Below are 27,982 nucleotides of genomic sequence, written 5' to 3'. Positions count from 1 at the left end.
ACACACACACACGCGCACACACTCACACACACACATAGCCCGGCTAACGTGTCACTCTTTCCTCTGATTTCCTCCCAAAAGACTGTCGCGGAGGTTGGAGACCGGAGCTGGCACCTGGACGGACTGACGGAAGGAGCGAAACACTAACGCGCAGTTTGGACTCGTCTCCGCCGCCGAGTGAGTTAAAACGCAAGAAGAGGAACTCCGTTTTTCTTCACTTTTGCTGTTAATAGAGGTATAAAATAGTCCAGTGAGGGGTGTAAACCTCTTTTTGATGGAAACGCGACGAGGAGCTCCGGTAGCTGCCCGTACCCCCCAACCCTTGATAGACTGAGATCCGCACGGAGCTTTTTTCAGCCAGTTTTTCACCGATCCAGCCAGCGATGAGTTTCTGTGATCGGCAGAAGTTAACGGACGAGCCGCCCTTTGCTTTTAAATGATTTGTGATCTTCATTTTATCACCGGACACACCGATTATAGAACGATCAGTAGAGATTAAACCTCCACTTTGCATCGATAAAAAGAGACTTCTTCACCCTGCGAGGGATCTACACTTTAATCCTCACATCCCGCTGAAGAACTGCGGAAACGCTGCTGGTTTTGATTTCCTCCTTTTGGGTTTCCTCTCCAGCTTGTCCGCTATTTTGATCTCTGCATGAAAAGTCAAGCGGAAAGTCTCGCAGCAGCATGCCGAGGAGAAAGCAGCAAGCACCGCGGCGGTCAGCAGGTAAGCCACGGCTCTTTCAAACAAACACCCCTCTCATCCATCAGAAACACGCACTTTATTCTTGCCACAGTCACGAGAAACAGCCAGGGATCAAGACAAGTTTACACACCAGCGTATAGGCCTGATGCAGGACACATTAAGGGTCCCTTATAGACAGTAGTCAGTATGTGTATCAGTGTGGAGCCGGGCATAATGCCAGTGTGCGTAGTTTTCCAGTATCTCAACAGCCCATAATAAGTTTATTTCTACCAATCTAAGGCGTGTTTGACTGGCAACCGTATTGTTTCATTTACGCAGCCACGCTTCGATGCCAATTCAGCCTCTTGAGAAATGAATGCGCTCAGCCGCACTTCAGTCTCAACGCTTTAAAGCTGATCCTCCTCTACAGCATCCAAGTTCTCCAAACAAAGCTCATCTTATCTCGTTTTTACAGGCTAACGTTTTTGATGTGTTGGTGCCAGTAAAAAAAAAAAAATCAAAGAAAGAAAGAAAAGTGGCGTATTTTCAGCTTGTGTTCCGCTCTGGGATTGCCATCCTTGATTTGATGCTTGATTGATCGCCTGTCATTCGACTGCCTTTGATCTATTCATTCTCGATAAACATCAGTAAATCATTCACCATAAAGACACGCATGCGCCCCGGCAGCTGGACTCCCCCTCAAAGGATAACTTTTTGCCCCCGTCGAGGAGCAAAGAAAAGACAAATTGAAAGAAAAAGTTCTCAAGCGGGATAAATACTTTGCGATTAATACCCAAGGGGGAGGGAACAAGGGAGGAGGGGTGCTGGGGCATAGCGAGATCACAGAGAAGCATCTCATACAGAAGTAGCCCCAAAACACTGCAGGGTGATGTGGGGAGGTTACTTCTAATGGTCAAACTCATCACCTGACCTCTGGGTTTATCTCTTAGAAGTGTTGTAAATCTGTCATAAGAGACAGGGTGCACCATTAAATACATCTAAATATAAGTGTAACTTTTGTAAAATCACTATTTAGTACCATAATCTTGGTTATTATCAAATAAAAAATGCAAATGAAAGTTTTTCAGATGAGCATGTGTAATAATTAGAGCCAAAAGTGTTAAAAGATAAGCACTAATTCACATTTAACAAGCATTATTTTGTTTAGTTTTTCAGAAAAAACGACCCTCTGCTAAACTAAATAATTTCACATTTTCTGGAGGAATTCAATGCCACAATTTCCATTTCAGCACCCACATTTTGCCCTCTGACAGTCATGCCTACATGTCGTCTTTAAGTTGACCAGACACAAACTGTTCTGAGAGAGAATCGCATGTTTGCCTGAATCCATTTGATGTCCCTGGGCGATGTGTGTGATTGACATGCATTTTCAAATGACGGGGGAAAAGAGGAGCCTTTGAAGTCGGTGCAGTAATGACCAAAGCCGAATAAAACAGCTGTAGAATGTTAAGCAGGCGGTGGAAATGTGAGGTTAAGCAGACTTAATCAAGGTTGTGACAGAAAGACTTTGAACTCGGTGGGGCTGTAATTTCTAATTGACGCCAGGCTTTAGTGATGGATAGAGAGAAATGTGTTTGAAGAACAAGCCTGAAAGTGAATAGTGTGAGTTTATACTTCTGCCACAAATAGTGAGCATTAAAAAAAGAAAGAAAGTGTCTTCTGTTTTCCAGCCTCTTCTGGTCACTCTGAAGTGGCCCCCATTCCGCCTCAGCCTTTGAATATTGATTTGTCTGTTTTTGTGACAGACACATGCATCACAGGCAGTAATGGTCAATCCCAACTTGACAGCCTTTGTCTTTATGTCATTTCCAGTGCCTGACATATGGTCAATCCAAACTCTTTAACACCTCTATTGAAGTGTGTCTGCTGTGTGTTTGGCACTCCTTCCTCAGTGAAATGGTGTACACCATTTTTTTTTTGTTACAATGCATTACCATATATTTCCACAACCTGGATTTGTCACTTTGGAGTTGCACTAAAACAAAATGTTGCATATGCTCCTCAGAGAGAGTGAGAGAAAGAAAGAAAGAGGGAGAGGCTTCAATGGCTCTTTGTATGCCATTTCAAATGGGCTCTGTTTCATCAGTCACAGTGATGATTTTAGACCCTGTAATGGCGCTGTACCCTATCTAGTTTATGACCAGTGACAATACATCAGTGTTCCTTCATTTGGAACCACATTACTGCATCTGTTAGTTTTGGCAGTTGAGTTCAGTGCAGTGCAATTTGAGCAGCAGAGACTTTTGCTGCAGTCATTTGTCGTCATTTTCCGCTTTTTTCTTCTTGTCTCTTCTCCCGAAGTGCAGTTGTGTTTTGAGGTATTTCTCATTGGACCTCAACGTAAACAATGCAGCAATATCAAGTTATTATGAGGAAAATAAAAATGTAGTAGAAAGAGAGAAACAAAACTTACTTTGAGTCGCAGTTCCAATACTTTATTTTCTACCTCCTATGAGGAGTTTTACATGTTTAACTCATGTTGATCATTCTAGATTTAGACAATATAACACAGTGTAATGAGTTTGTAAACACAACAGCACGCTGTAAACATAAACATTTGACTACTATGTACAGTACAGATATAAGTATGTATATAAAGAGTGTATATACAGCATTTATATACATATACACTTAAAGACCGCAAACCGTGCTTGAATAAAATATAGAATGATGAATATAACGGGCTGTTTAAATACAGGAGGTAGGTGGATATTACTACAGTTTGACAGCTATTTATTTACAGGATTAATTGAATACTATACAAATATACAATTTATTTGAAGTTAAAGCTAATGTTATTGTGCCAGTACTGCCTCTGCTTAGGTGCAATCGAAGTTGGCGCTGAAACGATTAGTCGAACGACAGAAAAAGAATGGGCAACCATTTTGATAATCAGTTAATCGTCACATAATTTATCACATCAAAACAACTTCTCAGACATGATGATTTGCTGCTTTTCTCTGTTTAATATCGTACATATTGTTTTACATTTTTGTTTTCCTGTCGGAAAAATGAAAATGTTACCTTTGCATGTGGGAACCTTTAAAAGTACATTTTTCACTATTTTCTGATGCTTTATAGACTGATTGATTAATCAAAAACAATCATAGCTGCAGTAGTCAACACCTGTGTTTATCGCTGTTTAAAGAAAACTGCGTGATATAGTGATATAAAGTGAGCATATTTTAATATGACAACATATTAAGGCTAGATAAGCAGTAATTAGTTTGTATTGTATTGTATAGAAGACATACAAAGAGGCCATAATTCTCTATTTGCCTTGATACCGAGGTCACTGTTTGGATTGCTGTCTGAAAATTAATGATATTGCTGCACGTCTACTCTCGCTTTTAGTTTACCAGCCACAGTATCTTAAATCAAACACTGTCACTCTAAGTAATGAATCTGTCAAATAATCATTCAACACGTCAGTGTGATTACAGTGTGACACTGTGCTGAATTTATTCCACAGGAGTTAAAAAGGTCTACCTGCAAAAAGAATACCATTTTTTTTATGACCTATCCTGCACAACATTTCATTTTACTGAGACACAGGAAGAGGCGGGGCAAACTGTGGGTGACCAATCCACAGTGGGGTGGACCAGCATACAGGTTTGGAAGTGTATGGGATAGACATCTTTGTTCTTAGGTTGAATTAGGCAGGAAAACTGAAATTCACTCAGTTTCCTTTCACTCTTAGATGTTTAAGTTTAGAATTATTTGATCTTGTGCTGGATTCTTATCTCCACTGACAGCAGAGAGAGCAGCTTCTACACTGACAGAATTAGTACGGGTCATGAAGGGAGAGAAAGTGACATGCTGTGATACTGTCAAACATGACTGTGTGGAAATGTGTTCCTTCGTAGCTCAAGATTGTAATTAGTTTGCCTTTTGTCTCCTCGTGATAGAAATGTAAGGCAACTGGCTGGTTCGGCCACTCACACACTGATGCCACTAATTAGAAAATTTAGCACTCTAAACATAAATCAAGTATTCAGCTTACAGTGAGAGACTGTGGATGCTGTTAATTTCTTTAATACATGTGATTCGGCGTCTCCAATAAACAGACTTCAGTGCTACATTTTAATGATCTGTCTGTATAGCTTAGCTCAGCATGTGTTTAATTAAAGCGCTCTGCAACATTTGTCCAGATTGAAGCCACAATGAGGTACACGCTGAACTGGATGCACAGACAGTACCTCGCCTTGTAAGCTTCTCCACTGACATCAGTGGTTGCCTAAACAGATCTCCCCTTTACTGCCACGATCACTACCTCAACGCAAAAAGGAGTGTCTTAATTATGACTTGTGGGTGGGGGAGAAGTTGAGCTTTCCTTCTTCCCGACAGCATCGTTAGCTGTGGTCCCTAATTATCCAGGTAGCTGACGGATCAGTGACAGGGCCTCACCGATTAATGCTTACAAATTCAGCAAGGTGTCAAGTCTGCAAGCTGCCTTGATATAATCAACTTGGTGTTAGCCACTTCTCGTCCACCCATCCCCAGTTGTTCCATTGTACACTCAACAGCAGAGGTTGCTTGTAATGTGACGGAAAAAATCAAAATGTATGACTTGTAAAGGTTATGAATGGTTGTAGTCTCTTGTTTAGTCCATGAACTCTCGCTATAAATAGTCATACTATGCAGTGCGAGTAGTTTTTAATAGGTAAAGAATAGCTTAATGTATGTGCCTTCCATTGAATGTGAAACATTTTCCCTCTGATCTTTCTGGTAACAGCTTTTTGGTTTGTTTGACAGAAAGGAAGGAACAAAGTTCTAAGTCGAGTAGCATTAATACATTTTGTTGTTGTTGTTGTTGTTACTTTGCATTGTATTTCCTCTGCAGAAATTTAGCTCACGGCACCTGTCAACTAAGAAGCCGTCGCCTTGGAACCTTGTGTTGGTTTTATCGTGATGTTTCTGATAACGTATTTAATGACATTTGTCGGGAGTTGAAGCTGCACTGTGAGAAAAAACGATGTTATTTGAAGTGAAAAGTGTGTGTGTGTGTGTGTGTGTGTGTGTGTGTGTGTGTGTGTGTGTGTGTGTGTGTGTGTGTGTGTGTGTGTGTGTGTGTGTGTGTGTGTGTGTGTCTGTGTGCGCGCGTGCGTGCGTTAATGAGCAAGACTAGGAATTGGTGCAACCCTGTGTGTGTGTGTTTGTACTAATGTGGAATATTCTGATCCTGTGATAAGGCAGTATATGTAAAGTGTCATTAACAGGTGACATTGACTGAAGGAGTCAGTGGATATATTTGCTATCCCACACTCGGCTACACCCGCAGTTTCATTTGCATGTGGTGTCAGAGCCAGTAGGCCTTCAGGAAATCAAACACACGCACACACTAATGCACACACTCGCACAACTACACTCTCTGTCCTCATCTTCGTGGAGGTTAAGTGACAAATGAAGATCGATGACTGCTCTTATGGAAAAGAGAGGGTCGGATTGAAAATATGTGGGAATTAGGCTCGCCAGCAGGGTGACGATGTAAAGGCATTCAGTGCTGCAGCCGCGAGGTAAAACTATCCCAGAGCTTAATGAGGTTCAGAGGAAGCAGGAAAACCTGGATTTTCGCTCAAGCACGACACGAGGAGCCTTGACAAAGAAGTAAAGAAAACAAGGTCATTTTTACTCACTAGCATCCTCACTCTTAAACACATCCTGCACGTATTTATTGTCCCTGATTTTCAGTCTGTTTTCCATTCGGAAAGATATCTTGGCTCAGTGTCAAAACAGCTGCACAACAAAAGCCACAATGTACAGTGGGGATGTAAAAAATAATAACAGGAATGAAATCATTCCCATGACTTCTCCTTTAGGGGTTTAGGCCACAAGTTGCTGATTATTGTAAAGCGCACACGCAAAGTTTTGCTACTGAGAAAATGAGGGTGAAATCACAGGGTTTATAAAATAAATTGTTTTTGTTTAATATGTATATACGAGCTGAAAATGTGTTCACCCTTGTATCCAACAACCAACAATTCTCTTTGTTATTAATTGATCTGCGCATTTTGGAATATTCAAGCTATTTCTACAGGAAAGGAGGAAAGGATTGTGGGCAATTAGACACCCAAAGGGAGCCAGCTGCATGTGCTTCTTCACACAAACATTTATCCGACAGTTTCTCTGTTAATTCGATCTGGTTAAGAATCAGACGAAGAAAGACAAAGGGAATTGGGCTCAGTGTGTAAAAAAGGAAAGAAAGAGAAAAATGGGAAGTGATGATTTAAGGCAAGAAGACGGGAGGTCCAGGGTACACTCAGAGGTCAGCATGTACTCAGGGGAGCCTCCAGTCTAGAGTGTGTTTTCTGTTTTCTCATATTTCCTTTGCAATACAGCTGTCTTGTATGTCTGTCAACTAAGTACTTTAGCATAAATGCACTTTATGTTTTTAGTTATCAATTCCAATGTAATGTTAAACCCGAGTATCTGCATGTATTGTGCATGATTGATGCTCTGTAGGGCAGACAGACGCCAATGTTTCAGAGACAGAGTAAGCCAGTGTTGGCTGCTGTGATCTAATTTGTCCGAAGCCAAAAACATTTTGCTCTGCTTTGGATATTTGTTTATGCATTTTGCCTGGGTGATCTCAGAAATTACTCTTTGTCCTTTTTTCTTTTTTTGTGTGTGCTGCACTTGATGTATCAGAAATTGCCACTGACGCGGCGCCTGTTGCAGTAATCATGATGATCATGCTAGAGATAAGGCTGGAGATACATGGCCACCATAGCAGGCGCATTGAGGTTTAAATTTCTCTCAGTACTCCTTTTTTATTGAATCTCATATTGCTGATACTTGAGTCAAGGGCTCAGTCAGTTAAGCTAAGACCGAAAAACTTCCTTTGATCCGCAAATGAAACATTAAAGAACATTGTTGAGCTGTATGACTTGCCACTGGAGGCCCTGTACGACCCGACCCTGAAGTTGTGCTGCTTCTGTTAACCAGCCTTGAACATCTGGGATGAAGCATGGGTGGGTAAGAGAGGGTGTGGGTGAGGGGAAGAAGACAACGGAGGGAGAAAGAAGGGCTGTGAAGAAAAGGTATTAAAAGTGACAGATGAACAGGACTTGGGTAGACGTTCTCCTGCAGCAGCTGTGACTGCTGCCATAGCTCTGACAGGTGTCAATTAAGAATTACTGCCGAGGCCCTGTAGTCATTTTTTCCTGCCCAGCTGTCTGTCTGTATGCCTTTTTGAGAAATAACACTTTACCCTTGTCACTGCTTTAGCGCTTAGCCACGGTCGCCCTAGAAAATGAGAGCATGGCGGGCACACTAATCGATAACCAGTGTATTAGCAATTATTTTTCCTATTGATTTATGGTGGGGCAGCGACTCCCACCATGTTATTAGCCGCTGATTATATGCGCGTGTGCTCTACTGCAGAACTGCACGCCAACACATTCACTTGCTTTGCTGTTGCCAGGTAGATATCCTTAATCTTCAAAGCTACGTTCACATGTAGGGACAAAATAATACACAATTTTGCTCTCAGTCACATCTCATAATAAAACTGCTCTCTGTAGCACTCTGGCTGAAAGTATGTGTAATTCATGTTTTCCAGTGTGATGATTTGAAGGAGTTTTGGCTTCCCATTAATCCAACAAAAGGAACCTGCTAACACTTTTATAATTTTAGAAACCACCTACCTGTCTCCTTGTGGCCTAAAGATACCTTTCCATGCCCTTGAAAAAAAGATAATAATCATGTTTTAGATAGACATCAATCCGTGTCTGTGCTGGGGCGTCTACTAACCCTAAATAAGCTGAGTTATCGGCCAGACGTGACCGATCCACATTAAATATAGTGTACTCATAATAGTTACGATTTGCAGAAGGACTTGAAACAATTGTAGCAGCTGTCTAGTGAAGAGAAATAAGAGTCATTTCAAGGCACTAACTACTGCATTGCTCTTTGGCTGAATTATTGTATCTTAGCAGAAATTCCATTAAAGTTCAGAACAGGAAAGTGTAAACTTTGTAATGGAGGGTTGCATCAATTCTTCACGCCAAACTATAAAGCAACCCTAAAACGGCTGGAGGCTTAAAAATAAAATTAGTGTATTTTTTTTTATTTGTGGTTGCCAAGGCAAAGGCTAGATATGGGCTAAAATATTCATGCACATGGTATCTGTACACTGTTGGTGTTTTGAATATAATCCCCCTGTAAACATCAGGAAAACATTAACATTAATCAAACATATGCAAACTAAGCAGTAGCTAGTGGTAAAGTTTCTTTTTCCCTTCATAGCTCTTAAGAGAGTCTTGGTTGTACTGCGTGTAGAGCGTGTTAAGAAGCAGTATTGTATATCATGAGAACAAAGGTACTTGTTTTTATTACAGGGATAAAAGCTGGCCTCAGCATATCCAAACAGCGGTGTGTGCAAGTGGACGAAAGTCAGAGGGTGGAAATTTCTATTCCCAAAGGAGTGTTCATTTAACTGATAAGGTGGGTTGAGAAGCAATGAATATCATTTTTTTGGACACTAGTTTACTGCAGATAAGCCATCTGGGAATGGATACAGTTAATAGATGACACTTTGTCCTTGAGAGCGGACACTGAGGGAAGGTCATGCTGCAGCCTGGTGTAGTGCCACTGCCATCCTCCCCTCACCTCTTCATCTTTATCTGGGCCTATTCCCTCTCTCTCCACGTTTTTTTTGGGGGGGATTACCGCCAGCCCTCCCTCCCTCCCTCCTCGTCCCTGTAAGCCTTTTCTCATCTTCCTATCTGTCATCAATCTCTATCTTACTGACTCAATTCTCCTCTACACTGCTCATATTTTCTTTCATCTTCCTCCGTGTCTCTTGCCCTCATCTATCGCTCTCTCTCTCTCTCACCGGATGCTCAAGAGTCAGTGAACTGGTTACAAGAACATGAACTCGACATCTTAAAAGGCGAGCATAATATACCCTTTCAGGCCCACTGGCCTTGCTCTCATATTTCAAGAAACCTCTTTTTGCAAAAGTCTGATTTCCGCGACATTCTGCAGTCACACTACGGAGTTGTAAAAATCTGAAAGGTCACAGGGCAGTTCAAGTCTTGTGTTGTCTTCTTTGAAGTCTGAACACATGACTGTCACATATTTTCCAATAGACATTTCCATTCCCATAAAGCATGTTGCACAGGAGAAGAATCAAAGCACATTTTGTTTCTGTGGTGCTCTTCATTTTTGTTTGACTCTTAACATTTAAAAGAAACCCATTGACCACAATTTGGTGAGGGTTTCACAAAGTAATCACTTAACAGTCGTCAGCTTGACAGGCAGTTGAAAGGGGATATAATGTCTCTGGCTCCCAGTCGATTCAACAGCGCCACATGCCACCCCCAAAAAATGCCTCCCAAATCTTTCCTGAGCTGCCGTGTTTTCTCAGACAGTGACAATCACAGGGGGGGTATAAGCTCAGCTCTGTCCCTCTAAATCGTCTGTCTCAGAGAGAACAGCGGGAGGCCTCTTGTGCACCCGAACGTCTCTTCTGTCAGTGTGTCTCTCTAGTCACTCACCCCTCGTACAGCAAACTAGCTCTGTCTAACTCACTGTCCACCTGAGCATCTGTTTCTGATCACCTGTCTCTGCCTGTCAGTTGACCCCACTGTTTACTTGCCTATCTCTGGTCCATCTGCCTCTCTGATGGTATATGATGACAGGACTGGCACTGCATCAAACTAGCCACCCTGAAAACATTTTAATGTTGAATAATGCTTGTATGATAGCCTGCATGAATATTAAACGTTGCTGTTAATATAACAATGAATGATATCTGGTGTAGCCAGTTGTGTAGTGTAACTATGTCAATTTACTCAAGTAAGAACTGTAGAAAAATACAGTTGTGATGTGCTTAACTTGAGTATTTCCAATTAATACTGTTACTAGGTATTGTAACTTTTTTTCCGTTACATTTATATGACAGCTGGAGTTACAAGTTACTTAACTGGAGTGTTGTCAAAAAAGAAAAGTTACTGTTCCAGGCCTAGAAATTGTCATAACATAACCCCCTATAAAACCAGAGATTATTGTTTTTGTGTATTGCCAAGAATCTGGTGATACAATATGTATCATGATACAGGGGTTGCAATTCAATATATTGCAATACTTTAAGCACAGGCATATATTGTATGTGTGTAATCAACCGGTTATCCAATCAAGTGGCAGGTGTATTACTGGTGACCCAGTGATGTGCTTTTTGTCGATTTTGGTGGAATTTGCACTTTGTATTTTGTAATATTTCCTGTAACTTTTGAATCATAAGTCTCAGAAACAAAGTTCAATTCAACAAATCTATCCATATACAGTAAGCCATGCCCATTTCCATTCAGATCAATTTTCAATCTGTTTTTTCGATACTCCGAAAACTGAACGGGGTACAGAACATCTCTGGATCAAGCTGTAAAATTCTGAACAGTCACATGCTCCAAACGGACACGCACCCCCCTTACATCCTTTCATTGAACAGAGCCAAACTAGCTGCTTCCAGACTTTATGCCAAGCTTAAATGAACAGCTGCTAGCTGTAGCTTCATACCATAAAGGCATGAGCGTGATATCAATCTTAACTATCAACAAGATTGAATAAGTGCATTTCTCAAAATGTTGAACTATTCCTTTTGGGATTTTGATAGAAAGTATATGACTAGCCAATGCAATATGCAGTGCAGTACTTTAATGTTATGGTATTACTACTAAAAAATTATATCCATTCAAAACCTAGAACATTTTTTACTTGTTTTTGTTTGCTCCCTCCTGCAAAATACCATCCATGAAAGGTTTCTGGTTCCTGTCTAACTGGTCCATTTTTGTCCATTTAGCAGTATTTTCATCCACCTTCTACCATACCTTATACTTTGGGTACTGCATGCTGTTTGACCTTTGCTAAGGTCTGTGTAATATATCTGTCATCTTGCTGAAAACTTACAGTAAATTTGGAATTTGTCTGGCCTCACATTCGGAGTCCAATAATGGACACATTCCCGGTGTGTATGAGTCATTTCTAGGTGTGAGTGTGACATACTTTTTTTTACTTAACTAATCTGTTTTTCCTCTCCATCTTCTCAGTTTGTCACTTCATTCATTCCCTGCCTTGCCTCATAGTTGGAGCCTTAAGTTGGAGAACAGAAACCTCTCTGGTATCACCTTAGCTGTGCTTGTTTCTACTATTCTGCTGTATTAACTGCCATAACATATAAGTCATATTCACATTACTATAGATATTATGGTAGATACCGTACAGCTAATGCTATTTTGGAACGGGGGCTTCATCCCTGGTTGTTGGAAGCAGAACAGAAATCTCATATCTGTATTTCTTTTTCCAAAAAGACAAGATATGACATTGTGCTGTGAGGTTCAGGACACGTAAGAGCTTAAAAACTTGTGCTAAACTGTGTTCTCCATAGGACAGGAAATTAACACGCATGACTACACAGGCCTGTCTGAGTATTTTTTTTAAAGTTCACATATTCATAGGACGCCTTAAAACTATTTTAAAACTAGAGTCGGACATTTTTAGCCTCGCGCTGCCAGACAGTGGAGCTACTATGGACGCACGCTGATGGCCCAGTCCTGAGCGGATGGAAATGTGCACCCACCCCTCCTCTTGATATTTGGGATCTATTATGTATGGAGGAGCTGAGTGTCTACATGTCCGGGGCCAGAGAGCTAGACAGGACTGGGTGAGGCACTATTGTGTGAGTGTGTGTGTGTGTGTGTGTGAGGAGGGGTACAAAGGGGTGAAAAAAAGAGGAGAAAAAGAGAGTGACAGCAGACAAAAAGAACCAGGGAGAAAAAGGGGGGTTGGAAAAAGAGGAGGCAAAGCAACAGAGGAGTGAAAGAGAAATGACTTGAGGGGTTGAGGGATGGAGAGAGAGGTGAATAAAGCAAGAGAAAAAGTATCAAGGCAATGGAGACGAAAAAAGAGGGAGAGAGAGAGAGAGAAAGCTGTTAGATAGTGGAGGAGAGGGAAGGAGAGAGGGGAGGATGTCACCCATGGCTGCCACTCATCACTCACAGCTTAATGACGCTGTTTTTTTTTTCTTCCTTCTCCCGCTTCTTTTCCATGTGAGAGGAGGGAGGGAGAATGGCCCCATCACATGGGGTCATACAGAGTTCACAACCTCCAGGTGGGACTGTCCTCCACCAGTGAAGTGTTGTGCACGTGTGTGGTATGTAGCTGTAAGGACCGTCTGGACCTGGAGATAGTTAAATGAGGATGTTTTAAGAAACTCTAACCAACAAATCTGGCGATGTTTGGTAGTCCGATGAGAGTTAGTTTTAGGTTTAAGGTTAATCAAGTTATGGCAAATGTCAAAACAAGCACAAGCAGAAAGCAGACTGGAAGATGCAGGTTTTTTTAAATGTCTGACATTTCTGTAAACATGGTTAAGGTTTTGTTTCGACTGCCTGCCAGCTTCTAAATGTTGGTTAAGGTGCAAATGCCTTGTCCAAAGTTTGTGTTCATGTGTTTACGTATATGCAGGTTTGAAGCATGTGTATTTACGCGTGTGTGCAGGCATGTTTGTTTTCAAGATTCTGGCTGTCTGTTGCTTCCTTCTGGGATTGGCACGGTTCCTATTGGAGTTTTTATTCGGCTGGTGTTTGTGTGTGTTCAGCTCCTCTTGTCCTCTCACTCAGTCCCGTTTCTGGGAAGCATCAGCCGTTTAAAACTCAAACGGCAGGATTTTTATCCCTTGCTCTTCTCCTCGCACCAAATTTGGGGAACAGCTGGGGCAGCCATGACGATGATTTGTCTCCCTCTGCCCGTCCGCCTGACAGGTTGAGAGCATGCACACAAACACAGACACACAGACACACACACACACACACACACACACACACGTACACAGACACTCAGTAATATGCACATACACACACAATTAAACATGCACTCAGTATCACAGACAGACAGGCACAAACACACAGACACGTATCCCTTATAAGAGGCCATGTTCTCAGGGCGCTGCCAAAACACTCTGATTTCCCTTAGCTTGGGCGGCCATACATCAGCTTGGGGCCTCCCAGCCCGGATGGCAGGGGCTGACAGAATGACATGTGTCATTTATCAAACAAGGGGCGCCAGGCCTCAGGAAAAGAACAGACCGCCGCGTGACAAAGCCCCCGAGAGCTCTCCTCCACTCGCAACGAGGGGAGTGTGTCATGGGATAGACACTGACAAATCTGCGGAGATAGAACACACATGGATACACGCTGACAACAACACACAAGCAGAGGAAACACACACTGAGAGGCACTTCCAGTACAGATACCAACCCAGTGATCACACATTCTATCCAAGCTACATTGTGGCTTTAAATGCATTTTGTGTTTTAAAGAAAGTCCTGTAAAACTCTAAAAAATATTTCAAGAAAAACTATATTTTCTGGATTTTAACGTGCTGGCTCTGGACCTACAAACACACATACCCACACATACACCCACATATATGTTTCCCTTGCAGGCAGAGAAGCTGCATGCCAAAGCTTCTCTTGTTGCCAGCAGCAGGCCTGTCTGTGTGCCCGTCCTTATTAATGAACGGTCACTGGCTGCCGAAAGGAACTCTCTTAGTTGGCAACGCCACTCCATCTTCTTCCTTTCATATCCATGCCACCACATACTCACAATTTCCCTCTTTCTCCTTCATTATGTCTCCCTCCTCTTCATTCCTTCCCTTCCCTCTACCCTCTCTCTGTCGTGATCCCCCTCCACCCCCCGTTTACTCTTTCCATAGCCCGTTCATTTGTCTTCATAAGCCTAATTTATTTTCTCTGCCAGATGCAAGCTGACAGCCATCAGTCTCTCTCCCACACACTGACGCACACACACACCTGACCTCTTGACACACAGAAAAACATACACTACCATACGTACAAATGCACAAAGCTCTTTTCTCGCTTTCTCTTTTTATTCATTTACTCTCTCTCTATTACACACACGCACAGCCCGTATTACCTCTCGTTGCTCTTAGGTCAGCTCCGCAGTCGGATACCCTCTGTTTTACCCCTGTCCTCCACCCACACCAACCCTAAAAAGCCTCCCATTAACATTACTGAAGATGGATGCTTCTTCATAGCTGAGATTGATTGCGGATGTAGAGTTATGGTGCCATTTATGTGTGTGTGTCTGTAAGTGTGTGTGCGTGGTAGTGTTAGATGGAGGGCACTTTGGGAGGCGGCGTTTGGAGCTGAAATGTGAGGGAGGTAGGCTTTTCTCTCGTTTCCAGAACCTTCCAGCCGTTCGTTGTCTGTCCGCAGTCTGATATTGTGCTCTGTTGAAGGATTGCTTCCTCTCTTCCTGCCTCTCTCTCTCTGACTCTGAAGCTGTTCACAGTATTGTACGCTTTCTCTCTCTCTCTCCCTCTCACACACACACACACATACACACACAGGCATGCATAGTCACACAGACACAATCAGGCTGAGATGGCTACTGATACTAGTCCACTTTAAGAGCCCAGTACATAATTTACTGACTTTCTCTGGGGACCCTTTTTCAGCCCCTAATTCCTCCTCCCTCCTATCATTTCTTCTTTTGTCACTTTATTGCCATGGTCATCAGGAAAGGGAGAAAAAAAGCTCCACACTAGCACACATACACACTCCAAACTGCTGTGTGGTTCAGCGTATGCTTTTGTTGTATTTTTTTCTTGTTACGCCCCTATGCTATTCATCAAGCTTTAAATCCTAAACTAGTCTTGAAATGAAACAGTAGAACTTTGTTTAATGGAGCGCCAGACTTCAGCACTAACTCGTCACTTCAACGGGCAGAATGAAAAAGAAAATGTGGCGATGCATAAAGGATAACGGTTTTGATGGTGCACAATTGCTGGAATTTCCCTGGTGACACATGCAGTTAAAAGCACTAAAATGTTTTGGGACATTTGGTTGTCCTGAGCAGCCTCCTGCCCTGAGGGTTTGAGGTCCTAATTAATTTCCCTGAAGTGACTTTGTGGTTTTTAAAGTCATGATTTCTTTGTCTGTCTCTGGGGTCATGTTCTCACAAAGTCCTCTGCGTGCTTATGTTCAGCCTTATGATGCATATCTGGTGTTAAGTTTGTTTTTGAATGTATTACTGAAGAAGTAGATACAAGTAGAGACGAGCTGATGAAATGTTTTGACTCAGAAAAACGCAACTACATGTGTTCCACCCCACTGTCCTAAATCAGACTACCTAACTGTTTCTACGGTCTGGTCTCATTAGCTTTTAAAACGGTAAACTTTTGCAGCTAAATCAGTTGATTTTTTTCTTGTATCAAGTTCAACTTTGTTGAACTTTGACAGCGCGGCGCCATCAAATGGCAAGCTGTAAAAAAAAAAAAAAAGATATTGTATAAAGATCAGTACTGTATGTTTCGTATCAGACAATTGGTGACCATGCTCTGCTGGACACACTATGTAAATACACATTTCTAAATCACCCCAAGCATTGTTTAATGCATTATATGTTCTGTAAAAATGAATTATCAGACCACATATACGGTGATACCGATATGTCTGGGATAGGCCAATATCGGCCGATATATATGTCCGGCTCTACTTCGCAGGATGGGTCTTGCCAAGAAACCAAGTGGTATTCATAATAGCGTGTTAACGACTATAGGGTCATTTATGCCCTACGTTAGATACGCATATGGATGCGTACATTTCACGTATTTCTGCATGTCTTCTGCAAGTATGCGGATACAGTCCAATAGGGACCAAATGTTGCAGTATCACTGGAAATCGTGGAGGCAGTGTTGGGCATTGTGCACAAAAAAGTGGCATGAATAGCTTACACAAATAGTTTTTTTTAAATGGCTGAATTATTTGAGGAGAGAGTGCGAGTTAGTTAGAAACTATCCCTATATATATGATGTGACATCGCCCAGTTGCAGGGATCGACAAGTGCTACAGAACAGCAGGGGGAGATTGGGTTCGGGCTAAATGTGAGCTGGACGTCAAAAGGGGAAGTGGAGGTGGATTCGAGACCGCTGTGTCTGAAACCACAACAAGACGCTTAGCAAGCGGACTGGGGATACCGCTGATATCGCAGCCTGCGATTTTGCCTCCTTCTCAATAGACGCAGGATTGTTATCTTCTCCATCGTCGCCATGTTTGTTGTTGTCATACAATTTTTTTCCCAAAACTTTAATGGAGTAACTTTTGAATCTGAGCAACTCACTCTAGAGGATGTTTTGCTCAACGTCCGTTCCAACGTAAAGGATGCATCAAAGTATGAGGGCAGTGACGGGTAGAATGTTGACAACGTACGTCTCTCTTTACGCACAAAATGGGAGCATAAATGAGACTTAACCCTGCAAGTGTTTAGCTTGCAAGCTTTGAGAGCCAAATATTTTGCGAAGACACAAGGATGCATTTCACTGTGCCATTTTCTAGTGTGAGCGTGTCTTTACGGTGTATCCCTCCCACCGAGAGTAAAGGATCAGATTTGTGGAACTATGTGTATGTGCCAACATGTTTCTGTATTTTTTTTTCTCCCTCTGTTTTTTTCCCTTCTCTGTGTTTTGTTCCTCACCAGTGTACAAAGTGGATGGCCTCTGTGAATTGAGGGGGTCTGACAGCGTGGAGAAGGTTGATTGATGGCTTATTGTGCAACCGGACTCGGCTAGACCGAACTGGTTAGGTTGTGACCCTGTTTTGGCCCTGCACCCTTTCATTTTCTGCTTTTTTTATTCTCTCCTTTTCCCTGTATCTCACCGTCTACTTCTGTCATTCTCCGACACACTCACTCTGACACAAAGTGCATAAATATACACATACCTGTATGTTCAACACACTTCCTCTTTGTGCTTCTTCTCAACCTCCTACCCCTCTCCTTCTTTGCTGCACTAAACTCATCATTGTTGCCATCATTCATTCTTCGCTGTTTCCTTTCTTCCTTCCTCTGCCCACTTTGTTTTCTTCCTGCAGGACAGGTTTTGTCCCATGAGTCATTTCATCAGGTTTAATTTTACATCTCCTATTCATACAGTCTGAAACACTGGCCACTCTCAAGAAAAGCTCAAAACAACACTAATAGACAAATCCAGTGCCACTTTTTAGTTGTTTCGCCAACCAGTTCTTTCCAGCAGGAGAATCCTCCAATGATTACAATTTAACAGATTCAAGACAAAGAGAGTTAACTGAAACACCAGACACACTAGTTTAAAGTGTGGTTCAGTCTGTTTTTTTCTACAATGATTTTCTGCTTCTATTCTCCACACAACCATAGTGATTTATGGTAATTATCCATCTTTGGGGTCATCCATCAACTGGTTGTTGCTAGGCGATGGGAGCAGCTGTTGTTTAGTCGGGGGAAGCTCCACTGTCAGGGGTAATGCAGGTGAATTCAAAAGGTGGCATCTATGAAGAAAGGATGAAACGGTGTTATTTTGTTAGCTTGTTAATTTTGTGATTCATTCATTACGATTTAAACAGAACACATTTTGTGTTGTGTAACAGCCACCCTTGATTGAACCAAAATAGAACTTGAATATTAATAAATGTGTGCAGTGCCCCGAAGTATAAAATTATAACAGTTAATTAGAGATTAAGACAATACAGGTAGCTGAATGGTAAATACAAATTTTGCTAAGGCTAACTTCTTATGGATGGTGGAGAAAGTGACAATATTTTCTCTGAAAGAATCTGTTTAACAAATGACATCTGTCTGATGCAGCCTACATTGAATCAGCGCTTGGCATTGGTTGTGTAAATCTTACTCACATCATCTTTAATTAGCATTAGTAATGCTTTATCTGTGCTCCGCCTGAAAACAAACCAGATGGTTTGAAATGTGTATGCAGCACAAGAGCTCTGTTCGATTGTTGGGCGTGGGGGGTTTTGGCTGAACAGCAGAGCAGAAAGGGCTGGAATCTGCCGTGCCGATGATCTAATGGCTGTTGTTTCATCTCAGAGCAAGCAGGCACTGACAGTTCAGGGAAAAGGTGATTTATAGACCACAGTCACTGTCATGGCGTGTCGAAACTGGCTCACGGGAGATATGAACAAACGGGCAGAAAGAAATAGAGAGAAAAAAAAGAGAGGAGAAACTTGCAAAGCAATTCAAGAAAGAACTGAGGTTGGCAGCAGTACTACAGATTTGTTGCTTTCTCTCTCCTGATACTCGTGCTTAGTTTGTTGCTTTCTTTTGTCATCACGATCTTTTCTGTCAGCAGGTATCATTTGGTCTTTCTCAGTCGCACACATTGTAGGCTACTACTAATGAGGCTGAGCCAGAGGTAAAATACACTGTCAGTGTGACCCATTTAAAAAAGCTATTAGCAATCCATGAGTTCAAGTAATTGCAAATTACTTGGAAACATATGTGAAAGCCCCCAAGACAGTCAGAAGTTTAGGAAAAGGTCATCTTAATTTATCTTATTATAAAGAATCCAAAGTAGTGATACAATCTTTTTGTAGTAACAGAATGAGAAAACAATTCAAATTTAAAATTGTGTCTGCACGTAACTACCAGCATCGAGAGCAGACTGTTCTGTTTTGTTTTCCCCAACCGGAAGAGCCGTGGAAGCTGAGAAGGTAGATTTGTACGACACATGAGCTATTAGAAGCCCCGGAGCTATTGTGCCATATGGTGGACTATTGCATGTGGGTTAGAGGAGGGTGGGGCCACTGGAGGGGGGCTGTTAGGTAGGCTTTTACATGTCTGGTCAAGCAAGCTGTGGATACAATTATGGCTAATACATGGTATATGTGGCTTTAAATAGCAACATTTCCATTCATATATTTTTACATGCATTTTAAAGAATTGAATGCTGAATGGGTACGCGCAAATAAGGTTTCACGCTTACTTAAGGTGGTTTTGCCTTTGTCGAAAAAGTGTTGATGCGCTAAAAGTTTGCCATAGTTGCCGAATAACTTTTGACATAGCGACACAACATTTTGTTGTAACATTTAACTCACATGACTCAACAGCCGATCAGCTTTCGTAGATGAGTTAGATGACCAAGGCGTCTAATTTTTTTCTGGTTTGCAACCTCTACTTCTTCCGCTCTGTTTACTTGCAAACTTCAGCCAGTTTTAGCCGAGAGCACCAACAATGCTGTACCCTAGTTTATTTGCTCCAAACCAGTTTATAGAAACACACCTAATTCACATTTATTTTTTTATCTTGCTTAAAATTTGCCTAACCACTGAATGGAAATACGGCTCATGTAACTTTGTACTGTGTTGGGAGGTGGTGGCGATATGAAACACACACTGGAATTTTACCCTGCATCCAAGTTTTTCTCCTCAGTTTAAGCAACAAACTGAAACTCAAAAGACAAAAAGGAAACCTTGAATGAGTGCCAAGTTTATAAACAAACTAACTTTCTAATAATTTGGAATGACAATGTAGATCTTGAATGATTTCTCATTGACTGTTGTAGACAGTTTGCCTCAGTGTGTGTCGTCCACAGCGTAGTCCAAAGAGAGTGTCGGGTCCTATGAAACCACAGCCACGACTATCCCAGAGAGAAAATAAGAACAAGAATGAAGAGGATGGGGGAGAGTAGAGAGGGACAGAGATTGCCTGACATACTAAGCATTACCATAATTGGCTTTTCTACATGATAGGACAGAGGAAATAATAATGTCATTTTATTTACAGCCTTCTCTCTGCTGAAACACACACACACTCATGCATGCTGTACAGGTCAATGACACACACTGATCAGGCCTGTCCAAAGCCATCAGAGGTGAGTGGCAGGGAATGGAGGGGCCGGTGACAAAGCGAAACGGGAGAGAGAAATAAGACTGCCACGGCAGAGCTCCCGTTTTGAAGGGCCACTAAACGGTGTGAGGGAGAGGCCGGCTGCCCCGCTCCGAATGTTGCGCTCTGCTACGCAGGGTAAATCAGCAGGGTGAAAGCTGGCGGAATTGGACATTAGCACCGCAAATGAGAGCCAGGATGGCCCTCTTCTCTCAGACAACATGAATAAATGAAGGTTTAGGTTTAGAGGGGAAGTGTGTTTTTGTGTGTGTGTGTGTGTGTGTGTGTGTGTGTGTGTGTGTGTGTGTGTGTGTGTGTGTGTGTGTGTGTGTGTGTGTGTGTGTGTGTGTGTGTGTGTGTGTCTGTGTGTTTGCGTGTGTGTGTATGTGTGTGTGTGCGGGGGGGACTAAAAACTTTTGTTGATTGTGTCAGTGCCATGTCATGCTCTACGGTTGTCTCACCTGGTCTTCCGTTATCTCTGGTCAAGTGTTGCTGGGTTTCTCACTATTATAAAGATATGTTGCTGTCTGAGTCAGACTTAATGTAACTTAAAATTGTAATAACTGGGTGTTACATACTTGCGGTGATGAAATACTATTCATTTATTTTACTTTTTTGATACCTTAGTTTGAAGAATAATAGCTTTTTTACCCTAAGAAGTGATGCCAAACTCTTCTCAAATGTTTAATGGTTTAACAAAAGCAGCCATGCACACACTTTACTCAAGTAAAGTTCAGTTGCAATTGGCAAAACTAAGATTTAAATCAGTAAATCTCCAATTAAGGAATTAAAAAAAAAACATTCAGTGCAAATTTTTGATACTCGTTATGGAAACATTTCAGCTGAGTTTTCGATAGCAAGGTCTAAACGTGTACTTTTTTGCATGATCGATGCATATGTATTTTGGGAGCAAGGATATCATTTTCACAATGGTTTTCTGAGCTCAGTCGCATTTGTTCTACAAAAAGCAAGGTGTTTGTGTTTGTGTGTGTTTGTGTGTGTGTGTGTGTGTGTGTGTGTGTGTGTGTGTGTGTGTGTGTGTGTGTGTGTGTGTGTGTGTGTGTGTGTGTGTGTGTGTGTGTGTGTGTGTGTGTGTGTGTGTGTGTGTGTGTGTGCGCGTGTTAATGAGCAAGACTAGGAATTTGTGCAACCCTGTGTGTGTGTGTTTGTACTAATGTGGAATATTCTGATCCTGTGATAAGGCAGTATATGTAAAGTGTCATTAACAGGTGACATTGACTGAAGGAGTCAGTGGATATATTTGCTATCCCACACTCGGCTACACCCGCAGTTTCATTTGCATGTGGTGTCAGAGCCAGTAGGCCTTCAGGAAATCAAACACACACACACACTAATGCACACACTCGCACAACTACACCTCACACAGCTTACTGCCTTGGGGGAGGGATGTAGTTTGGGGTAGAGGTGTGTGTGCGTGTGTGTGTGTGTGTGTGTGTGTGTGTGTGTGTGTGTGTGTGTGTGTGTGTGTGTGTGTGTGTGTGAGAGAGACTGGGTTGGGGGGGGGGTGTCCTACTGTGGTGTCACCTGTCTGCAGCAGGAAATCCTGGACTCTGGGCACAACAATACTGACAGGCTCCTCTCCAGACGCAGATGGCTTGGCCCCCACCAACACCCCCCCGCCAGCCACATTGCATCCCTGCATGCACCTGACACGCTATGACACTTGACACACACACAAGTGATCAGCCACACCTATCTTACACACACCTACAAACTCACAAACACTGCAGTACTTACTCTCTCCTGATTTTTCGTACTTAGTTTGTCGGATGGTGTTTAACTTGTTTCCCTGTCATGTTTTCTTCTGTGAGAAACGCGCGCGCGCACACACACACACACACACACCTCCCTCTTGTTCGCTGGCCTAAACACATCTTTTCTCCTCTCTTTTCACAACTTCCCCTCTCTTCCCTATCCTCCCTGACAGCACAAAGTGGGCTTACGTTTTTGACTGACAACCACAACAGACACCTTCCCCCACTCCTCCCCTCCGCCCCCGTTTTAATCCCCTCCCTATCCCCCTCGCCCTCCCTCTCCTCTTCCTCTTTTGTTCTGAGTGACGCTCGAAAGCCGCCGTGTCAGCATCTTTTCCATCTCTGATTGCCTTATTAGCCGGCGGTGGCACCCGCAGCTTTTCTGACACAGATGGTGAAGGAGGAGGCTCGAGCAGGGGGGTGAAAAAAAATGGCTGACTTGTGTTTGTTGTTGTTACTTTCCCCTCCCACCTCTTCTCTGGCTTGTTTGCGTGGACACTGACACCTCGGGCCGACACTGACACACTCTTGACACTGATGCCTGTCAAGGCAACATAAGGAGGATGGCAGGGAAATACTAGAATTTAGCCTTGGTGTGCTGTGCTGTGCTGTGCTGTGCTGTGCTGTGCTGTGCTGTGCGTGCGTGCGTGTGTGTGTGTGTGTGTGTGTGTGTGTGTGTGTGTGTGTGTGTGTGTGTGTGTGTGTGTGTGTGTGTGTGTGTGTGTGTGTGTGTGTGTGTGTGTGTGTGTGTGTGTGTGTGATTTTCAGGTTCCTCTCACTTTGTCAGCTAAGCTGCTTTGTCTTTAAAACTACTCTTGCCACACTGAGAAGGTTCAGTTTTGCATTTATTTCAATACAGTGGGCAGGTTGAAAGAAAGCTGTGCAGCTGCATTGGCGTCTAATTTAGTGACTAACTCAAGTGAATGATTTCAGTGTAGCCTGTGTATCATAGCAGGCTTACGGTTAAGAGCAAAGAGAATTTTACAGGAATAGTTTAATTAAGAAGAGGAAAGTTGCAAATTTGAGAATGTACGTTCTCTCACACACACTTTCACACACATGCAAGGCTGAGAGTTGCAGCTGTTGGACCTTCAGCTTTTCCCAGGCAGCAGTAACTGGCATCTCACAAACATCAGGTATTATGTCCATTCCGATTATGGGATAGAGAGCTACATGCTGTTTGAAGCTGACAGCACATCTGCCTCCTCACTGGAGACTGATTCTGGCACCTCAGACAAGCATCTTACGAAGAATGGATTGGAGGAGCAGCCTTAGCATATGTAACCCTCTCTCTAGTTTTCCCACTCGCTGCCTCTGTGTAATATGTCTCTTAATCTGGTTCCAGGATCATATGTAAACCGTTTTGTCTTTCTACTATTGTAGAGAAAAATGTCTTTCTTTTTTTAAAATCTTTGTCATCTGGAGGTTAAAAGGGATTATAATGCAGATGTATAATTTTCAAAACAAATGATTCGTGAAATTTGTCGACAGTTACAGAGTGGGCAGCCATTTTCCATGATCCTATAAATCTCTCTGTCTTATATTAAAATGGCACATTTGAAGCTGTGAGTACTCTGGGAGCACAGGCAGTAACAACATGGCTTGTCATGTCCACTGGCCGTTTCCTAGCATCACGCTGTGAGGACTTCCACAGCCAATGCCAAGTTGACTCCAGCCAACCATGGCTTGGCAACACTGATGCAGCTGGCATTTTCCTCCACTATCTCTTACTTGTGAATCCATAGAATGTGTGGCATGTTGGAAGAATAGAGCAAATCAAAGTCAGATAAAGATCTTTGGTCCACATACAGCCGCAAAATAGACAGTGCTCTGGCATTTCAATTTGCTCATTAGGAAAAATGTTATATATTTGATGAATATACTGAAATATTTGCACATTTGCAGTACATTCATCTTATTAATGCACTGTTATCACTCAGTATATGTTGTGAAAGAAACATCAAAGTGAGTCTTTAACAGAGCAATCAGTGAGGCATATTTTCCTCTTCCTTGCTTTTTTTTCAATTGTCAAGAGACATAAATGTATTTCTATTGGGAAGTAACAGACACGATTAATACGTTTCATCTTTGCTGAGGATTTGTTATCTTTAAAAGTTAAAATTTGGCTTTTTTTTATTTTTTAAACCAAGCATAAACATTTCTGTTCTCATCTCTGCTCTCAATCCTTGCTGAGCTGTAGTGTTCAATAGCCCCATTAGGCAGTGCCGTGAAGAGGACTATCTGTCATTGTCAAGATATGGATGTTTGCCACTTTATTATTGCAAACCTGTGTCCTCTGCTGGGACAATTGACAAAAATCTCTTTAGGATTATTGCACATAACACCTTTATATAGTAAGGGTGGTAGATGCATAATCTGTGTCATTCTGATGTATCAAAATGATATATATAAACAATATCTAATTTAATTTTTCTGCTCTTTTGTGTTTTCCAGCTTATGGATCTGAGGACGAATTTATAGTGGATAAGATTGATGAAGAGGAACATCTGCAAGATGACGGCCTTTCCCTTGATGGCCATGATGCAGACTATCTTTTTAATGATGATGAGGATGCAGGAGATCGTTATAGCTGCCAAAACTCTCCACTCAGCAATGGCACCAACCCAGACGCTGGGTACGCCTCTCCACTCAGCACCACCAGTGATCATCTGGTGGACCTTAAGACCACGTCCTCCTTCACTGACGAGGACAGAGTAGAGGAGAAGGTAGAGGAGAGCGCAGAGCCTATCAATGGCCTCTCGCTACAGGACAGTCTGGCAAAAATGAAATCTGTCTATGCAAACCTGATCTCGGATGCTTCCTGGTCAAGCATTGCTCTGGACATGCTTAAAAGTAAACAAGGGAAAAATGATGCAGTTAGCAACGACAATGGGAGCAATCATAAAGGGAGCAATGGGTTCCTGAACAACATCCATCTGAAGAGCAGATGTAGCACTAGCAACGCCTCAGCCACTACTAATATTACCATCAGCAGTACCACCACCAGATCAGTGTCGGGCAACAGCAACAGTGGCACCAGTGTAAGCTCTGGCAGCACAGGAGGATTAGCATATGACTGGCACCAGGCAGCGTTGGCCAAAACCCTACAGCATACCCCATACCAGCTCCTTCCCGAGCCAAGCCTTTTCAGCACCGTGCAGCTTTACAGGCAAAACAATAAGCTCTATGGCCCTGTGTTCACGGGTGCCAGCAAGTTTAGGTGCAAGGACTGTAGTGGTGCCTATGATACTTTGGTTGGCCTGACGGTGCACATGAACGAGACAGGTCACTACCGTGATGACAATAAGGATACCGAGGATGATCGAAGCAGGAGGTGGTCCAAGCCACGTAAGCGTTCTCTGCTGGAGATGGAAGGCAAAGAAGATGCCCAGAAAGTTCTTAAATGCATGTACTGTGGCCACTCTTTTGAATCCTTGCAAGACCTCAGCGTTCATATGATCAAAACAAAACACTATCAGAAAGTGCCTCTAAAAGAACCAATGCCAGCCCTCACCTCAAAGCTAGTACCCCCAACCAAAAAAAGATCATTTCAAGACATGATGTCCCCAAGCTCACCAGAGTCTGTCTCATCTGGCATACTCCTGGGAGAGTCTCCCAAAGACCAAAAAGTGGCCAATCCTTATGTCACTCCAAACAATCGATATGGTTACCAAAATGGTGCCAGTTATACTTGGCAGTTTGAGGCACGCAAGGCACAAATTCTGAAATGCATGGAATGTGGCAGTTCACATGACACCTTGCAACAACTGACAGCACATATGATGGTGACAGGGCACTTTCTCAAAGTAACCAATTCCGCCTCTAAAAAGGGGAAGCAGTTAGTTTTTGATCCTGTTATTGAGGATAAATTTCAGTCAATACCTCTGCCACCGACCACCACACGTCTCCCAGCACCAAATGGGAAGTCACAGCCTGACTCCCCATTACAGCCCACTAGTCCTGAGGAGAAAAACGAAGAAATGAAAGATGAGGAGGCAGAGGGGGAGAAAATAGTTGTGATGGAACCAGAGAGAAAAATAAAAGAGGAGAAAGAAGATCCTCCTGAAAAAGCTAATAAGCCTAAAAAGGCCAGATCTTACCAATATCTAAGAGAAGAAGACTTGGAAGAGGCACCTAAAGGTGGCTTGGACATCCTTAAATCTTTAGAGAATACAGTTTCAAGTGCAATCAGCAAGGCCCAAACAGGCACACCCACCTGGGGTGGATACCCCAGCATTCATGCCGCCTATCAGCTACATGGATCCTTGAAATCAACCTTGCCGTCATGCGCACAAGTTCAACCTTTGTTCAGCAACAACAGTTTGAAGGTACTGTCCTCTGATTTAGGAACTCTGATCCATTCACCAAATAGTCCCTCTCCACCGCCAAGTCAAAGGAGCAATGTGCTGGCCATGGAGGAGCTGGTTGAAAAAGTGACAGGGAAAACCTCAGTAAAAAGTGAAAAAGAGGAAAAACCTGTACAGAGTAAGTGCAGGTCTGCAAAGTCTCCATTGCCAAATCCTAAGGAAAAAAAGGCCTCATCCATTCCAGAAAACAGCTCAAATACAGTGAGAAATTCTACAGCAGAGAACCAGACTGACTCCAGAGGCAAAGGAGAGCAGACAGAGAGTAAAGTTGAGAAACAAATAAAGAGTGAGACTGATTCACCAAAAAAGCATGTAAGCAATGGCGGCAATAACCTGAGCATCATCACTGATCACTCACCTGAACAACCACTTGTCAGCCCTCTCAGTGCTTTGCAGTCAATCATGAACAGCCACTTGGGGAAAGCTTCAAAAGTGGCAACCCCCTTTGTAGACCCCTTTGCAATGCTTTATAAGATCAACAGCAACTCTGCTCAGATTAAGTCTGCAGAGCCTGTGAGTCAGTACTATGATGAGGATGATCAGCCCATGGACTTGACAAAATCAAAAAACTCCAATGGAGGTACACCTAAGGGTACTTCCCCACCAAACAACAATGGCAGCATTATCAACAACAAAACAGCTTTCAAAGATTTCTCACAATCTTCATCTCCGCCTCTACGGGAGAATGCTTTGATGGATATTTCAGACATGGTAAAAAATCTTACGGGTCGTTTGACACCAAAGTCCACGACCCCTTCTTCCATCTCTGAGAAATCAGACCTTGATGGCTGTGCTTTTGAGGACAGCTTGGAGGAACTGTCTCCCATTCAAAGACGGAAGGGCAGACAGTCGAACTGGAATCCCCAGCACATCCTGATTCTCCAGGCCCAGTTTGCCTCTAGCCTTAGGGAGACCCCTGAGGGAAAGCTTGTGATCACTGACTTGGGACCCCAGGAACGGGTCCACATCTGCAAATTCACTGGTCTGTCCATGACTACTATCTCACATTGGCTGGCCAATGTAAAATATCAATTAAAACGGACAGGGAGTACAAAGTTCCTAAAAAATATTGACTCTGGCCAACCTCTGTTTTTGTGCAGTGACTGTGCTTCCCAGTTCAGGACTCCCTCCTCCTACATTCACCATTTGGAGTCTCACCTTGGGTTTACCCTGAAAGACCTCTCAAAGCTTTCCATAGATTTAATAGAGCAGCAAGCAGTCAGCAAAATAGAGGACAAGACTTTTAGTTCCTCTGGACTTACAGAAGAAGACACTGGCTCAATATATCAGTGCAAACTGTGCAATCGGACATTTGTGAGCAAACATGCAATCAAATTGCACCTTTGCAAAACACACGGAAAGTCGCCAGAGGACCATCTTATCTTTGTGAAAGAGTTGGAAAAGTTCGACAAACAATGAAGATAAAGCTGATAGCATGACAGATTACTGTTGCACTATAAC

General features: G+C 42.7%; 1 protein-coding gene across 2 annotated transcripts; it reads left to right on the top strand.

Moving 5' to 3' along the window:
- Positions 1 to 123: 123 nt before the first annotated feature.
- tshz1 (teashirt zinc finger homeobox 1) lies at positions 124 to 27,940 on the top strand (the record flags this gene model as incomplete). 2 transcript variants are annotated; one of them, XM_083925438.1, is made up of 3 exons in its annotated part: positions 124 to 177; positions 632 to 727; positions 24,609 to 27,940. In XM_083925438.1, the coding sequence occupies exons 2-3, from the start codon at positions 688 to 690 to the stop codon at positions 27,938 to 27,940; spliced, it is 3,372 nt and encodes a 1,123-aa protein (XP_083781564.1). In that variant the 5' UTR covers positions 124 to 177; positions 632 to 687. The 2 variants fall into 2 exon arrangements, with proteins under 2 accessions (XP_083781564.1, XP_083781565.1); XM_083925439.1 differs by lacking the exon at positions 124 to 177 and having other exon boundaries at positions 592 to 727.
- Between the last annotated feature and the right edge of the window lie 42 nt (positions 27,941 to 27,982).

This window comes from Echiichthys vipera (genome assembly GCF_963691815.1).
Source record: "Echiichthys vipera genome assembly, chromosome: 13".
Taxonomy (NCBI): Eukaryota; Metazoa; Chordata; class Actinopteri; order Perciformes; family Trachinidae; genus Echiichthys; species Echiichthys vipera.
Note: the sequence above shows the minus strand (reverse complement) of the source record. Positions and strands in the feature narration are given on the sequence as shown.